We start from the raw sequence: 18,322 nt of genomic DNA, 5'->3' as shown, positions 1-18,322 counted from the left end.
GAGAGAAGCAAGTAACAGGTAGAAGGGGTAAAAACAAGAGAGCCACAAGAGAGAGTGGAGAACACAAAGGGGCAAAGGACATGGGCGAAAACTTACATAGAATGATAAAACCCACTGTCACATATAATACGTAAAACTAAATTAGCCAATGAGGTATTGTCAGCAAAAATTAATGCCAACGAGTCCAGTAACTGAAGAGTCTGTCGCAGGGCAGCCAAAGAAGGACAGCTCACCAAGATATGGGTCACTGTCAGCCGGGCGCCGCACCGACATTGAGGTGGGTCATCATGGCACAGGAGGTAGCCATGTGTCACCCAAGTGTGGCCAATGTGGAGCCGACAGATGACCACAGAGTCCCTGCGAGAGGCCCGCGTGGAGGTCTTCCACACATTCATAGTCTCCTTAATGGCACGCAGTTTGTTGTTCGTGCTGAGGTTATGCCATTTCGGCTTCCAAAGCAGCAAAACCTTGCAGCGTAGTACTGAACGCAGGTCAGTTGCAGAGAAGCCAATCTCCACAAGCGGTTTCCACGTAGCCTAATTGGCCAGCCTGTCTGCAAGTTCGTTGCCTGGCATTTCGACATGACCTGGAGTCCAGACAAACACCACTGAATGACTGGACCATTCCAGGGCATAGATGGACTCCTGGATGGTCGCTACCAAAGGATGATGAGGGTAGCACTGGTCGATAGCTTGTAAGCTGCTCAAAGAGTCAGTACACAGAAGAAACAACTCCCCATGGCATGAACGGATGTGCTCAAGAGCACGATATATAGCCACCAGCTCGGCAGTGAAAACACTGCAGTGATCAGGCAAGGAATGCCGTTCAATATGTCCTGCATGGACATACGCAAAGCTGATGTGATCATCAGCCATTGAACCGTCAGTGTAAACCACTTCGTGGCCTCGGTCCATGTCAAGAATCGAGAGGAAGTGGCAGCGGAGAGCCACGGGGTTAACTGAGTCCTTAGGCCATGTGAAAGGTCCAGGCGAAGGCACGACCTAGGTGTACGCCATGGAGGTGCTTGTGAATGTACCTCAAGTGTAGGTGGTAAAGGTAAGGACTCCAGTTCAGAAAGAAGGGATCAGACACGAACTGCAATTGGAAGCCCTGACCTGGGCTGCCGATGCAGGAGATGAACTGCCATGGGTGCGAAAAGGAGACAGTGATTCAGATGTGCAGGAGTACTGCAAATGTGTGCAACGTAACTGGCCAGCAGTTGTTCATGCATAACCTGCAATGGAGGGACTCCGGCCTCCACAAGGATGCTGGTCATCGGACACGTCCTAAAAGCTCCTGTCACTAGGCTAACACCACAGCGGTGCACTGAGTCAAATAAAGGCACTGCTGAGGACACCGCCAAACCATAAACCAGACTCCCATAGCCAAGGCGGGATTGAACAAGGGCTCTGTAGAGCTGCAGCAGCATAGAGCAATCTGCAACCCAGTTGGTGTTGCTCAGGCAGCAGAGGGCATTGAGGTGCTGCCAGCATTTCCGCTTAAGCTGACAAAGGTGAGGAAGCCAAGTCAATCGGGCGTTGAAAACCAGTCTTAAGAACCGATATGTCTCCACTACAGTGAGTGGATTGTGATTAAGGTAAAGTTCTGGTTCCGGATGAACGGTATGACGCCAACAAAAGTTCGTAACACATGACTTCGCGACCGAAAATTGGAAGCTGTGGGCTAGAGCCCATGCTTGTGCCTTGTGGATGGCTTCCTGTAGGTGCTGCTCAGCAACACCAGTACAGGCAGACCAGTATGAGCTACAGAAGTTGCCTGCACACAGAGAAGGTGAGACAGACGGCCCTACAGCTGCTGCTAGACCATTAACGACCACTAAAAATAGAGATACACTCAATACAGAGCCTGGGGGATCCCATTCTTCTGGATATGGGAAGAACTATGGGAGGCACCAACTTGGACACGGAACATACGAAGCAACAGGAAATTTTGGATACAAATCAGGAGCAGGCCTCGGAGAACCCACTCGTATAATGTGGCAAGGATATGATGTCGCCACGTCGCGTCATACACTTTTCCTAAATCAAAAAAGACGGCAACCAGCTGTTGGCGTGTGGAAAAGGTTATTCGGACGGCACACTCGAGGGACACAAGATTATCAGTGGTAGGGCGACCCTGGCGGAAGCCACCTTGACATGGAGCCAGTAGACCACACGACTCCTGGACCTAACCCTACAGTCGACATACCATACGTTCCAGCAGCTTACAAAGAACATTGGTGAGGCTGATGGGCTGATAGCTATCCACATCAATTGGATTTTTACCGGGTTTGAGTACCGGAATATCGGTGCTCTCCCGCCACTGCAATGGTAAGACGCCATCGCACCAGATCCGGTTGAAGATGACGAGGCGATGTCGTTTGTAGTCAGATGAGAAATTTTCAATAATCTGACTGTGGATATCTGATTTGGCACAATGTGCAAGAGCATTGAGCAGCTCCCACTCCGTAAATGGGGTGTTATAGGATTCACTGTGGTGTGCAGTGAACAAGACGACTTTCCCTTCCAGCCACCGTAAAGAGTGCGAAAAGCTGTGGCTTAATTCTCCAACCCACAGGCTTGAGCATAGTGGTCAGTAAAGTGCTCGGCAATTGCGTTTGCGTCGGTAGATAACATGCTATTTATGTTAACACCAGGAACACCTGCTGGGGTCTGGTACCCAAAAACACGTTTGATCTTTGCCCAGGCTTGGGAAGGTGATGTATGGCACCCAATGTTCGAGACATCTCTCTCCTATCACTCCTGCTTCTGTCATTTGATAAGTTGGCAAACCCAGGCATGGAGCCTTTTAAAGGTTATGAGGTGCTCCAGGGAAAGGTGCGGCTTATGTCGCTGTAGAGCTCATCGATGCTCCTTAATTGCTTCAGCAACTCTCGGCGACCGCCAAGGGAGTGTCTTTCACTGGGGGGCAACCTACACAGCAAGGGATTATGTTTTCTGCCACAGAAATGACAGTGGTAGTCACCTGCTCAACCATGACGTCGATGTTCCCATGTGGGGGAGATTCAGCGGTGACAGCTTTCCCAGTCCGCCTTGTTTAAGGCCCATATGGGCAGGCGTCCATGGGCCTGTCATCGGGGCAGTAACAGGTCATCATGTGCTCCTCAGTGGATAGATGGGAGAAGTCCTGGGCTGCAAATTGATAAATCAATGACCGAGTAACTACCATGAGCCACAATGAAATGTTTGGCGGCCCCAGTATTTAAGATGCAGAGGTCAAACTGAGACAGTGAAGTTTCGACATCTCTGCATCGGCCAGTAAGCACGGTGCCTCTCCCCAAGGGGTTACAGGTGTTAAAATCTCCCGAAAGTAGGAAAGGTTTGGGGAGTTTATCAATAAGTGCAGTTAATACATTCAGGGATACTGCACCATGTAGAGGAAGATATACATTGCAGACAGTTATTTCCTGTGTCGTCCTTGTACTGAGAGCCACAGCTTCAAGAGGGGTTTGAAAGGGCACAGTTTCACTACTGACTGAGTTTAGGACATAAACGCAAACACCAAATGACACTAGATTATAGTCACTATAGTTCCTGTAGTATCCCTTATAGCCGTGGAGGGCAGGGGTCTGCATTGCCAGGAACGAGGTTTCCTGGAGGGCAATGCACAAAGCAAGTGTAAAGCTTAACACTTACCATAGCTCAGTTAGGTGATGGAAAAAACCGCCTCATTTTCACTGGAGGATGATGTCATCTTAAGGCTGGAAAGGCATGGAACATTCAACGAGGTAGTTACACCACAGGGTCACCTACTGCCACCAACGTTTTGCCTGAGCAAAATATATCCTTTGTGTCTGAGGGTCCAGCGTGATCTAGGTCCTCAATGGACATCAAAATCTCCACCTCATACGCAGGCGCAGAGCTTGTAGGTAGCAGAGATGAGGGTGTTACCGCAATTCCCTTGGTCTTGGGGACCTTCTTTTTGGATTTTTCTCGCTCCTCCTTGGGTTTCCTTGGCTGGGAGGACTTCACTGATTCAGTCTCCGGGACTGAGGATGAGTGTAAGGTGCTATAACAAGCTGCTTTTAGGCTCTTCAGCCACCGGCGGATGTCATCTTTCCCACTAGCAGAAACCTGGGAAGGGAGTGACCCAAGAGACCCCCTCCTAGCGAGAGGAGCCAAAGAGGACTAGAGGACTTACACTTCTACGGCTCAGAAGTGGGGACTGATACCCCCAATGGTTTGGGGAGTGTTGTTCCCAAAGTAGGTGGTGCAGGAGCAACAGGGAGGAAAGTGCCCCAACCATCAAGGTGGCAGGTGTAGTCTCCTGGTTCTGAGAGGCGACAGGAATGCGAGGAACTGATGGGGTGACAACTGTACTCGTAGTTGCAGCGTACGAGGTGGTCATAGCCAAAGGATGTAGGCACTCAAATTTCCTCTTAGCCTCAGTGTAGGTCGGTCGGTCCAGGGTCTTGTAGTCCATGATTTTTCTCTCTTTCCGTAAAATCCTGCAGTCTAGCGAGCAAGGTGAATGATGCTCTCTGCAGTTGACACAGATGGGGCGCAGGGCACATGGAGTATTGGGATGTGATTGATAGGCATCCGCAATCTCGACATGTGAAGCTGGAAGTACAGCAGGAAGACATATGGCCAAACTTCCAGCACGGCTTGACGTCACAGTGGTAGACCATCACCTTGACCTTCTCGTGCAATGTATCACCATCGAAAGCCAAGATGAAGGCACCAATGGCAACCTGATTATCCCTCGAACCACGAAGGATGCGCGAGACGAAATGAACATCTCGCCACTCTAAATTGGCGCGCACCTCATTGTCAGACTGCAGAAGCAGGTCCCTGTGGAATATAATACCCTGGGGCATATTTAAGCTCTTATGAGGAGTGATGGTAACAGAAACATCCCCCAACTTGCCACAAGTGAGTAATGCCTGTGACTGGGCAGAGGATGCTGCTTTCATCAAGACTGACCCAGAGCGCATTTTGGACAAGCTCTCCGTCTCCCCTAACTTGTCCTCCAAATGCTCCACAAAAAACTGAGGCTTCATGGACATGAAAGATTCCCCATCAACTCTCTTACAAACAAGGTACCGGGGTGAATAAGCTTCACTGCCGTCCTTAGCCTGGCGTTCCTCCCACGGTGTGGCCAGCGAGCCCAACACCCTAGGGAGATGGGCATCTACTCCATGACATATGTGGGGAGTTAACAGCGCAGGCATCAGCAGAGTGATCCCTGTGTTGCCAGGGGGCCACAACCAACAGGGTACATGGCAGCCCCACCATAACAGACTGACTACCGTGCAGGATATGAGGTGCAAAGAAGTCCATGGTCATCGTAGGGGCAGAAAGCGACACGACATGGTGCATGGTGGAAAACACACCCAGGAAGGTGTCCTCGCACAAGAGATGGAGAATGAGCGGGACTGCAATGTGACAACGAGACAGTGGGCTAAAGATCCAATGCATGATGGACACAATGCAACATGTAAGGGGCTCTTCCCCAATCGGCTCACTCTTTGGGAAAATTTAGAAAGGTCAAACCCGACAGGGGACCATCACATAAAGACCAATATGTGCGAGACTCCTTTTAGTCATCTCTTACAACAGGCAGGAATGCCTCAGGTCAGTTCTAACCCCCGGACCCACAGGGGGTAAGTTACCAGGAACAAAAATATAATGTAACATATGGATTATAATTTAGACAGAATAGCAATCTTACCTTAAATTTATTAAATAAATCTGTTTTCTTTATACATGTCAAGTACTGTATAAGGCATGATCCAAGAACTAGGACATGAGCTCCAGGATCCAGATTTGTAATTGCATTTACATACAGTTCTTCGCATTCCTTAACAGATTTCCAAGTTGTTGAAAGGAGGTGATACGCCTTATGACTCTTCTTAGGACGCCTTGCAGCTACAACTATATTTAGAAGCATTGCTTGTACTTCAATCAGGCGTCTAAACTCTGCTTTTGTATTATCTGAAGAGTTCTTAAATCCATGCTGCACCAATAAACAAGACCATCCCAAAGCGAATAAACCTGTCTGGGATGTACTGGCACTGTAAACCAAGAAATATCAAGCTTTCTATCACAGAGATAAAACAAACCGAAAGCAATAACAAAATTAACAACATTATGAGAAGGTCACCTCAGCAGGAAGTCACATTTCTTAAAAATCATGCAAAAATGGAATCTATAAACAAATAACAACCCACCTTTAATATGCATACAGTGGTATTAAATAGTAAGATAATGAAACAACAATACTAGGAGAAGTATAGATTGCTAAGTACAGTAAAGATGACCCTTTGAGTTGGATAGGCACAATGAAAAGACTGTTACAAATCACCAAAGCCTTCTTCAGCAGCAAAAACACACACACACACAAACACGAAAAGCAAGCACACCTCACGCACACGACTGCTACCACCGGCAACTGGAAGGCATTCCAGTCGGAGCTGTGTATGTCTTGATTGTGCCTGTCATTGGGTCATCTTTACAATGAACAGTAATCTGCCCTTTTCCTAATATTGTTGATATTCCAACCTGCAGTTTCCATTGTTGATATGAAACAAGATCGTACAAGAAGAATAACACTGTACAAACAAGCTCAAATACACATTGTCCAGTATATATGAGACCCTAAGTAATGGGGTAATTCTTTTCCAACATACGTATTTACGAGAATTTATGAAGACCACACAAGTGCAGATCTGACAAACAGTGATGAAGAAATACAAAGAAGTAGAATAAGCAGCAAGTAACTACAAAGCATTCATCAGGCTATGGTACAAATGCATTGTAACTGCCAATAACCTACGGAATCCAGAACAGAGAGAAGCCTGTGAGCCCACAATTATATTTTTAGCCATCGCTGACAAATAACATGTTTGCTTAGAGAAGCAAAAATTAAATAGTAGCAACTACTCAGAAAATAAATTTTATTAACCAGACAGGCATTGTCAGTTACACAGTTCTCTTGACAAAAGGAGACTGGACAGATCCCAATTTTACATCAGTGCACAACCTAAAATGAATGAATTCCTTCACAGTATTTCTCACAGCTGATTTAATGTTGAATTGTCTCTGCATCAGGCGAGGCACATGATCATGAAAATATTTATCATTAGGAGCAATATAACAAGTATGAAGGATGTGTAAAAGTTGAAAGCTTGAGCAGTGACGCTTACATTGCCTTGTCACTTGAAGCTCTGTGTTATGCAGTGCCAAAATTCTCATATCACTGGTCACTCTAGGTCATCCATTTCTTAATTTTCAATGCATTTAATCACACAGCACTTGGTACTACTTTGCCAATCACTGTTTCCCTTACTGTGAAGAATTTAATACAAAGCAACATCAGCAGTGCACTGTCACACAATATCTTCCACAGAAGAAAAGTCTGTGTCTGTCAACGCATGGTATTGAATGCCACAATGTAAAGTATTTTATTTCTAATGAGTATCATCATAATTAGAAGTAAAAATAGACAAATATAAAGTTACAAGCAGCTATGGGAGAAGACATGTATCCCTCCCAACTTACATTTCCTACATTATCACACAGGCTGCACAACTGCACTGGCACTTTCGATGAAGTGTGACAAAGGCCACTGCTACGCCATTACACATTTTTGTCTACAATCAAACCTGAGTTTCTATGCACCATTTATTCGAACCTTTCACATTAAATGGCTTGAAGAATGTATAAACAATTAGGGGTACCCAGCTGCACATTTCTGTGCCTCAGTCTGGTTAGATGCAAAAGGAAGAAATGAGAAAGCACACTTTCTAATATGTACGAGGATTGGATATACGTCTTAATCTCCTTCTCTCTCTGTCTCTGTACATTCTCCCCCCCCCCCCCCCCCCTGTCAATCTCCTCCTCCTCCCACCCTCTCTGTCCATGTTCTCCTCCCCCTTCTCTGTCCATCTCTTCCCTCCCACTCTCTCTGTCCATCTCCACCCCTCCATTTCTCCCCCTTTGGCCTTCAGTCTTTTTTCAATTGTTATTGACAATTCAGATTCAGTAATAGTAAGCTAATCATAAGCCAATGAGGCAGAAATATACAACTTTCCTGTTTTCTGTGAATACTGTATGCGAGGAAGAAAACAAAACAGCACATTACTGTGAATACAATTTATGTTTAAAATACATATACTGAGAAAAAATATATATGGGAGAAACAATCTGTCAGAATATTTAAATGACCTGCTGTCATAGATAGAATTGACAAAGGAAATGAAACCATACTTTTTACAGCAGATCATTTTCTTACTTGCTGTTTATTTTAACAGAAAATCTGAACACTGTTGTTTAAAAAATATATAGTGTATATCCCTGTGAACATTCAAAATTTGTATTAAATCATTTCCTTTATATATTTCATATTTATTTATATATTATAGTGTGGATCACTTTATACTTTCACTGCAAACGTTTCGGACATGGAAGGCACTATAGATGTGCGGTTTTCACATAACTGAATTGTAAACAAGGGCATGTATTCGTAGCCAGTACACTGATTTTGAGATGTTTATGAAAGTGCAGTTATTTAAAACAGTTGCAGATTTTTAAAAGAGACACTGCCTATTAGCAGTAAAATCCTAAAAGTAGGGTAAAATGAGAATATCAGTGGCGTTCGTTGCAGGAAGCCAGTGCTAGTAGTTTACGAGTTGTCATATTATGAATGTTGTAAACACCAACAGCTCTATGTTCCATCCTATTGCTTAGATGTTAGGTAACAACATAATGTTTGTTTACATTGTGTTGCGTGTACACTGCAATGGTCCTGTCAGTTATTGAGCGATTGTGTACACATTAGGATATGCTTGGAAGATGGTATTTTGCAATACAGAAAAAGTGGACATGCTCATGGTTACGGTGAATGTAGGAAGAATTCCATTTGTTTGTGTACGATGTACATTGAAAGATATCCCAGTAGATAACAGACATCGTGACAAATATTGTGAACCTCTTCAAACAACTGCATGTAAGTAGTAGCGTAACATCTAAAATACGCAACAGAACAAAACGTGTGACTAGAGACGATGATGAAATTAATGTTCCGGCTGCTGTAGCAGTAGATCTATAAAATAGTTCCTGTACAATTACACCAGAAAGTGGTATGAGTCAGCCAATGTATTATGCCTTCTCCAGCATCATAAGTTCCATCCCTATTACATCTCTCAACATCAAGTGCTGCATGGAACTGATGTTGCAAATTGTGTGAACTTCTGTACACGGGCATTAAGACATGATACTCTGGACATTTCATGTATCTTGTTTATGGATGAAGCAAAATTTACTAATCATGGTCAAATAAATCTCAGTAACATGCACTACTGGTCTGTTGACAATTTCCATTGGTTTCATCAGCTGGAATGTTACTGTCCATAGAGTTTAAGCATGTGGTGTGGAATAGTGCACCAGTCACCTCATAGGCACATTGTTTGTGGACAGAACACAAATCATGGCCAAGCATCTTCAAGGATTATTTCCAAATCAATGGATTGGACAAAGAGGACCTGTACCTTGGTCAGCCCATGCCCCACATCTGAAGTCATTGGATTCTTTTTTATGGTGGAAGCTGAAAGACACTGTCTACACGAACACATCAATGACACAAGATGATATGAAATGTATTACTGCTGCTTGTGCCGCAACTTCTGCTGAAATGCTAGAACATGTGCAGCAATCATTGTATGGCAGACTGCAAGCTTGTATGTGTTAACGCTGATGGTGGTCGACATTCTGAACACAGGCTTTGAGAGTACACTTGTTTTTTACATGTCAGATCCCACAGAGATATTGTATTCATCTTTGTTTGCCTTTCATTTGTCCTCGGCTCTGTCCCATTTAACAACATGACACCCCTGGAGGCATATTACAATCTATGTAGGGCTGTACATACCCATGTCTAATTCACATTCGTTTGTGCCACCACACTGAACAGACAATAATGGAATGTTATGAATAATCTACATTCATCTGTAGAAACATATCAAATTTATCCTTTGTTTAACAGCAATAGACAAAATACTAAATGACATCTTAAGCTACTTCTCTTATGAAATAATAAACCAATAATGGTGTGCATCCGTGTGTTCCATTGAGTTCTTGTTTCCATTTTATGCACAACATTTTGAAGGCCAACCCTGCCATCTTTTACAGATGCTGCAAGTTTTGCTGTTATGCTTATTAACTGCTTGAACTCCAACCTGAATGTGACTGCTGTTAGTCTTGCACCGCTATTTATCACTGAGTTTGATTTCCAACACCCACTATGCCCTTTGATGAGATCAACAACAGTTCACAGATGGTTGGAGTCTTGGCAGAGTGTACACATAACAGCAAAACTTCGAGCACCTGACAAACATTGCCGAGTCGGTTGTCGAAAGATTGTGCATTAAATGGAAAACAACAACTCAGCACAACATCCATAAGCACACCATCAATGAAGCATGCTGAGAAAACATGATATATCAAATAACATGATGTGTGGAATTCAATTCTGCGAATTTTCCTTAAACATTCTTTAATACAAAATTGGGAATTTGCTTCATATTCATGTACACAATTTGTAATGATGGAAAGTATAAATACGACAGTCCACTGTACTAAGGTGAACTCTTTTTTACTAGACAATTGCACAGTTACATAAATCATTACAGAAAACATAAATTGTATTACTGAGGTAGCGAGGTGCCATTATATAGCAGTAAGACTGCCTTACTCAGCTAATCTTAAAATTATGATGATGAAACAAAAATTAACTTACGTTGGTGAGAGAGTTTTATAAAAGTTGGCTACATCACTGAGGGTTGCAGTCAAATGCTTTACAGTCCAGTCTGTATGCTTTACGGTTAGTTCTGCAATTAACTGTTTGACATACGCTTGTGATGTGCTGTCCCTGTATCTGGGTAAAGTTAACTGTAGAACTTTGCAAATGCCTCGTACAATATTTTCCGTAATACCTGTAAAAGTTCATATAGTATGTGAATATCACTAAAGAACACTAAAATACTTAATGCAAATGTGCTGTAAGCAAGAAAACAGTTTCTCATCTTAAAATTTAGTACTGCATAATACAGTAATAAAGCATTCTGCAAGAGTAACCACAAGAAAATATTAACAAAAATAATTCAATATTCATTCTCAGCTGGCAGTACCTTTAGAATTATAGTCAATTAATGAATCTATAAATAATAAATTCTTTCTTTATAACTCTACAGACTGTACATGGGGAAGATCCTGCCATCATGAACATGTTGTAGATGATAGAGAAATAATTTTCTATCAGTCCTTTATCCTCAGAACTGAAATAATCAAACTTTAAGCCAAAGAAAGGCTTTTACCAGATACCATTTGTCCTTCCTTCCCCTTCTTTCAAAGACTAGTGGAATATCTTCCTTTGGCAGAAAAATGTTCACACACACACAAAGTCAGTCAGTTAATAAGATGCTCAGTAAACAGTGTCAGCCTTTCTACTCCTAGTTTCGGCAAAGTAGCACCAATTATTTAAGTTAGCTAGCCTGAGCAGTTTTCAAGATGAATTTTCTGCATTGAGATGTTACTACTGGTGTTATGCTGGGTTCGATATTGATGCCACTACTGTTATAAATATAACTGACCTTTCATCTTACAACTGTCACGCAGAAATAGTTCCCTTTGCTCAATGAGGGCAAAAAATTAATACAAGAGGCGGTCAATAAGACATGCAACACGTTTTCCTGGAAAAAAAAATCGGTTTTATTCAGGATTCCAATACATCCATTCTTTTGGCAACAAAACTCTAGTTTTCCACATAATCTTCGTTCAATGCAATGGCTTTATGCCACCTTACTGGGAGGGCCTGTATGACTACTTGGCATTACTCTACAGGTCAACATCAGAGCCAGCATCTTGCTGCATCAATAACCTCCAAATCATCAATGTACTGCTTCCCATGGAGTGCATCCTTATTGGGCTAAACAGAAGGAAATCTGAAGGTGCAGGATCAGCTCTATAGGATGGACGAGGAAGAACAGTCAAATGAAGTTTTGTGAGCTCCTCTGGCATGTGTAGACTTGTATGAGGCCTTGCACTGTCATAGAAAAGGAGAAGTTTGTTTGCATTTTTTGTGGCGATAAACTTGCTAAAGTCATTTCTTTGATTTCCTGAGGGTAGCACAATACACTTACAAGTCAATTGTTGCACCATGAGAGAGGACATCAAACACAATAACCACTCCAGAGTCCCAAAAGACCATCGTCATGACTTTACCGGCTGAAGGTGTGGCTCCAAACTTTTTCTCCAGAGGAGAGGTCATGTGGCACCACTTCATGTGCTGCCATTTTATTTCTGGTTCAAAGTGATGAACCTATATTTCACCACTTGTGACAACATCCAACAAAAAACTGTCATGACCAGCCTCATAGTGTGCAAGCAATGGTGCAAGATGGTCCTTGATTGCTCTTTATGGTCTTCTGTTAGGAGGCAAGGAACCCAGCGGGCACACACCTCTGAGTACCCCCTGAGGTGGACGAATGTGTCAGCAGTACCAACAGAGACATCCAATTGTGCAGCAAGGTGTTTGACTGTGATACATCAGTCTCTAATGAGAGTGTCAACATGTTACAACATTACAGAAGTCACATCTGTGTGTGGCCATCTGGAACGCAGAAGATTGGACACGTTTGCATGACCTTGTTGCTATGACGACAGATGTCTCACTCAACAGCTCACTATGCTTTTGTTCACTTCCAGGTCTCTGTAGACATTCTGCAAGTGCCTATGAATATCTGCAATGCTCAATGACAGCTCTCGGCTTGGAACACGCCTTCGTTACAGATGTTGTTTTGAAGACTGCGTACAGATTTCCCCCTATTGGAACTTCATGAAACTATAGGGGCTGAAGCAGAAATGTTCCACAATATGTCACAACAAATTCCTTATTTTTTCAACTGAAACTGGCCAAGAAAAAAATATGTCCCATTACTTCTTGAATGCCCCTCGTATTTGATGAGACACAATCTCTCAAATAATTATACAAACCCAAATCTACCACGTGAGAATAGTTCACCGTAACACTGTCTAAGACGATAGTCCCTGGATGTAAAAAGCAATATGAAATAATCTGAATAATTGTGGCTAGTATTTAGGGAACTAGAACAAATGTGAAGTGTACATCTAACAAATCCAAGTCCCATTATGAAAGAGGTGATGACTGAGGTGATTATGCAACTGTCTTCTTCCCTCACCTTTCCCCGTGTCTCTATGGGATCAACACTGTTATATGGGTTTTAGCAGTGTTAGTACCAGCTGGTGACTGGGTGCCCTTGTCAACACCATTATCCTCCCCATGGATGGAATTTGTGAACCCCATCTGTTTATTTCTAAAGTAAAACATATGCTCAAGTATGAGAAAGTTTTCTATATGTTTGCGTAGCATGCATCTGAGGCAGGGCTTTGGTACCAGCCCAGTATTTACCTAGTTGGATATGGGGAAACCACATACCACCCTGTTGTCACAATAGAGCCCACAGTTACATTATTGGTACCTGTGACAAGACCGGACTTTTACTGATTGTTTGGACAATAATGAACTTCTTAATATTGTTATGTTTATTTAAGGATTGTTGAGCATCTGTTCTTTCATACAAGTGGTATTAGCTGTGACAACCTGCCTGTCCACTACTGCAAACAACTGGCAATTAAATTTGAATATATTTTCTACAGCCTGAATCTCACTAACCCACAGATTTAAAATAAATACCAAGACATATTTTATCATTCAGGTTCAAAAACTGTAAACAGTTTCTTCATAAACCAAGAACGGCATGTCACTTATTTAATTGTATCTCAGGGAGATATGCTATATTTTCAGCACTGCATAAAAGTAAAGCACTAATGAGAACATTTTAAAAATTTTTACACATTATCCTGTTATGCCTATTGCTGTTGTAATTTTGAATTTTTTGCAGGGTACTAAGAGAGAAAATTGTATCCCCCAAATTGTCCCTTCCAAAGATGAAGAAAACAGAAAGATGAGAGAAGTACGATTCATCATGTCATACAAAAGGTAAAAAGGTCTGTTTCTGTGTAAATGGCATGACAACTTGGTGTGGAAACAATAATATTGTTACAAAGATGTCTTCAGTGGTCAAGGAAACACATTAAATTTCTTCCTTCAATCCTCTATCCTGACAATACTACAAGCACATGTGTAGAACTAGTCCAATGGATCAAAATGTGAAACAAATTAAACATGAGTGCAAATTACACATTTAAAGCAAAAGTAACTAGTTCAGCTGTCACTGTACACACGGCCTTGATACTCTACCACAAAAATGGAAAACTCTACAACTTAAATTTCTCATAAAGTGCCTAGGTATAGTTGCGGAGGTATGTGATGCCATTGAAAGGATTTGGACAAACCCCACATGCCAACACTCAAATATCATAGCAGACGACTTCCAGTATGATGAAATGAACCGCCTGATAGTGAAAATACTGAAACTCAAAAGAAGACGATGTGTTGGAATAAACTAAGATGTCAGCACGTACCCAGAGCAAGAAATGTAATGTGGAACTGTGTGTGGAATGTTTTGCAACTTATCATACCAAAAAGTATTAGTTACTTTTGCTTTAAATGTGTAATTTGCACTCATGTTTAATTTGTTTCCTTCAGCATCAAAATAAGTAACCTTTTCATAACATTGGTGTTTTGCTCTCAACAGAGCTTAGCATTACATATACAGGGGCGAGACAAAAATATAGAAAAACAAAAAAACAAAAAACACATTATCAAGCCTAATGGAAATGCCATGTGACTACAGCCTCCTGTTGGGTAGACCATTTGCCTGGTGCAAGTCTTTAGAGTTGACACCACTGTGGTGACTTGTGTGTCAATGGAGATGAAATAATGATAAGGTCAACACAACACCCAGTCCCTGAGCAGAGAAAATCTTCTAGCCAGCCGGGAATCAAACCCGTGCCGTTAGGTATGACATTCTGTCGCACTGACCACTCAGCTACCAGGATCATGCCTAATACAATGTAGGAAACCTCCAGGCATTCAAAACAGTTTCCAGTTGCCTCAGACTGGATAAATACAGATCCTGTTTGGTTTTCAAGGGAATCTTACATCATTCTTCCTGCAAATTAGTGGCCAAGTTCAAGTTTTTCATCACAATCGTTTTCAACGACCATCTGTCACTATCACTCAACACACACTTTGCCCACATTGTGACTTAGCTGATGATGTTTTTGCACTTTCCCTGTATGCGGTATACATTTGATAAGGTGCCTCTTGAAACACCAAACGCTTTGGCTACCTTGGTTATGGAAGCACCTGATATCAAGCACCTACAATTTACCTGCTTTCTAATTCACTTAGCTCCAAAAGAACACTGTTCTGAACATGACTAACACTTGCAACATATTGAGGACAGTGCACAAATGCCATTTGTGAACAATTACACCACCACAACCAGCAGATATGGCTATTATCTGAATTATGTTCCAGCATGCATTTCTCACAGTGTTTCTACATTTTTGTCCAACATCTGTATGGTGTGGTATACTATATTAAAACTGTACAGGTAAAAACTTCTTTTTCACTTTAATTCTTCTTTTTAAATGTAACAAAGAAGAGGTAAAAGTAATAAACATGAAAAAATTAACAAAAACGTAATACAGGCATTAATGAGTCAACCCGCAAAGCGGATTCCATAGGGGGCAATCTCGCCTCTCCAAACCCTGGAAGCAAAATGTTACACACTTGGGTATCCAGGCAGGTCAATTATATGACCGTATTATATGTTTATTTCAAATCAGGGCTGTTGATGGCAATGACTGGATGTACAGCAGAAGAAATAAAAAGAGAGGAAAAATTGAATGAAGTGCTTTTGGTAACTTAAACGGAATTTTCAAAACTAGTGTTCCAATGTGCCTGAAAAGGAGATATTTATGAGTGGCGCATATTAATGGTCTTTTAACGTGGAATCTATCAAACACCACACTTTGTTCAGCAAGCAATGGAGAAATGCATGTGGAGGTGACTGAGGCAGATACGAAAACAAATAATGGATATGGAAACACACTGGAGTAGAAGATCATAATGAAAATTAAGTGGAGGTTCATAGAACATGTAGCCAAACTTAAAGATGTAGATTGTCCACGAAATGTGGTAGATAAGTGATGTTAAGAAAAACACTAAAGATATATGTGCTCACAAAACGGAAATTCACATGCACAGAAAGTCTAATGGGGGCCTTTCTAGCAGTGGATGTGAAATGGATGATGATTAGTTAAAAGGGCATGTTTAAGGCCCAAGTGACAAAAGCCACCACATGGGAGCCAAGCTGTGAGGGGTAGCAGAGGTGTCACAACTGTAAGATTTCCATGGAGGATGTATCACAGCTACTAGCCCAAGTGCAAGATTGGTCAACTGTGTATTTCACAATTAGTAGCAAAAACTTACGTGAGTGAGAGTGTATGGAGAAAAGGAGGGAAAGGGGGGGGGAGGTCAAATAAGTCACTTGTACAGAAGTATGTTCTCAAACTATCCCTAATAGTTATGGTGAATGATGGTCACTGAATGGTGAAGGTGACAGCCATAGCATACTGACAAGAACCATACCAGCATTCACGTGTAAGTCAATATGGCTTATTCAATTTAATGTGACCACCTCCAAAGCCAAATACTTGGCATCACTGCCTTTGATACGGAAGGATGTGTGTTTAATTTCCAGTAATTCTTTTTTTTTTCTTTTTCTTTCTTTTCCCCCTGAGTAGGGAGGTCTGGAATGAGACCTACTCTATCTCGTGAGGCCAAATGAGGAGCTGCTTGAATAATGAAGCAGTGGCACAATCAGGATTCATCTAGGCAATGACAGTTGGAGGAACTGGCAGCAAGCTGATATACTGGCAATAACAACAGGAGGAATTGGCAACATGCTGAGCACATCTCATGATCATACAGTGCTCCTTGTGCTGCCTTACAGGCAGAGTCAGCCAGTCAGAACAGGCCTCAGCCCTAATACTCGAGTGGTGTTCAACTTTATTTCAGTAAGATTAGTTCGGGGCTGAAGGGTCAGCAAGGTCATCAGTCCCTAGGTCCAAGGACAGTTCATATGGAACTAGCGGAGCCCACCAGGAACGTGTTCTGATTATTAATGTACGTAGGAGCAGTAAAATCAAGGCACTGAAGGCACTACCGATGCCACAGATGATAAATAACTTATGGAGAAGTATATAGATCAGGCTGTTAAAAATGTCAGAGCAGAGGGGTCTCCTATGACTCACACATGTTGAGAGAAAGCCCACCTGCATCTGTTTCACAGCAACTTGATTGAAAGAGAGGACAGTAACAAAGCAAAGAAACCCTTCAACTCAGAAGGTTCAGAAGAGTACAAGTAAGAGGTTAAAAATGTATGAGGATAAGTCAATTATTATCTGCAACTTACTTATATTTTTGTTTATTTTGGTAGTACTGTCATTTTACATTGTTTATTTGTCGTTATATCTTTGCAATTTTCAAGCTGCTAAGTTAGTCTTGTTATCGCTGCCATGCTGTTAATCATGGCTGCTCCGCTGTCTATTTGCACAAAAAAAGAACAATCTTCACTGATCCGTTTTTTGTGGTCAGAAGGTGTATCAGGGGACAAAATTCATCGAAGACTTTCAGTACAGAATGGGAACAGTGTTTTGCCACAACAGTGTCTACGAATGGATTGAAAAATTTCAAAATGGTCGCACAAGTATTACACATGATGGAGCCAGACGACCGTTTACTGCCACAAATGAAGAAACCATTGAGCATTCACATGAAATGATTCTCTTAGACAGACGATTAACTATTGATGAAGTGGCACATCGTCTGCAAATTAGTCACGGTTTTGCCTACGCAATCATCTACTACAGATGTCGGTTTCATAAAGTTCATGCAAGATGGGTCCCAAAACGACTCACGCAGTTGCATAAACAAACACTCTTAGACATCTGCAAAAAACATTTGGATCGCTATGGTAACGAAGGGGACAACTTCTTAGACAGGATCATTACTGGTGACAAAACATAGATCCCATCATTACAAACCAGATAGTAAATGACAGAGTAAGGAATGGAAACATCCAAATTCGCCGTGCAAGAAGTAGTTCAAGACCCAACTGTCCGCAGGAAAACTGATTCTTATGGTTTTTTGGGATGCACAGGGCCCAGTACTGGAACATTATGGGGAAAGGGGCACAACAATAAACAGTGTATGTTACAGTGAGACACTTACTGCCAGGCTAAAGCCTGCAATTCGAATCAAACACCAAAGATTGCTGTCAAAAGGTGTTGTGTTGTTGCACGACAAT

General features: G+C 42.2%; 1 protein-coding gene across 1 annotated transcript in view; it reads right to left on the bottom strand.

Moving 5' to 3' along the window:
- The window catches only part of LOC126412568 (eIF-2-alpha kinase activator GCN1), a 255,275-nt gene that overhangs the window by 212,893 nt on the left and 24,060 nt on the right, over nt 1-18,322 (bottom strand). Inside the window, exons 3-4 of the mRNA XM_050082216.1 lie at nt 10,759-10,954; nt 5,695-6,037 (exon numbers count right to left, since the gene is read on the bottom strand). Of these exons, the coding sequence (XP_049938173.1) occupies nt 5,695-6,037; nt 10,759-10,954 (539 nt within the window). The remainder of the gene's footprint in view (nt 1-5,694; nt 6,038-10,758; nt 10,955-18,322) is intronic.

Source organism: Schistocerca serialis, chromosome 1 (genome assembly GCF_023864345.2).
Source record: "Schistocerca serialis cubense isolate TAMUIC-IGC-003099 chromosome 1, iqSchSeri2.2, whole genome shotgun sequence".
Taxonomy (NCBI): Eukaryota; Metazoa; Arthropoda; class Insecta; order Orthoptera; family Acrididae; genus Schistocerca; species Schistocerca serialis.
Note: the sequence above shows the minus strand (reverse complement) of the source record. Positions and strands in the feature narration are given on the sequence as shown.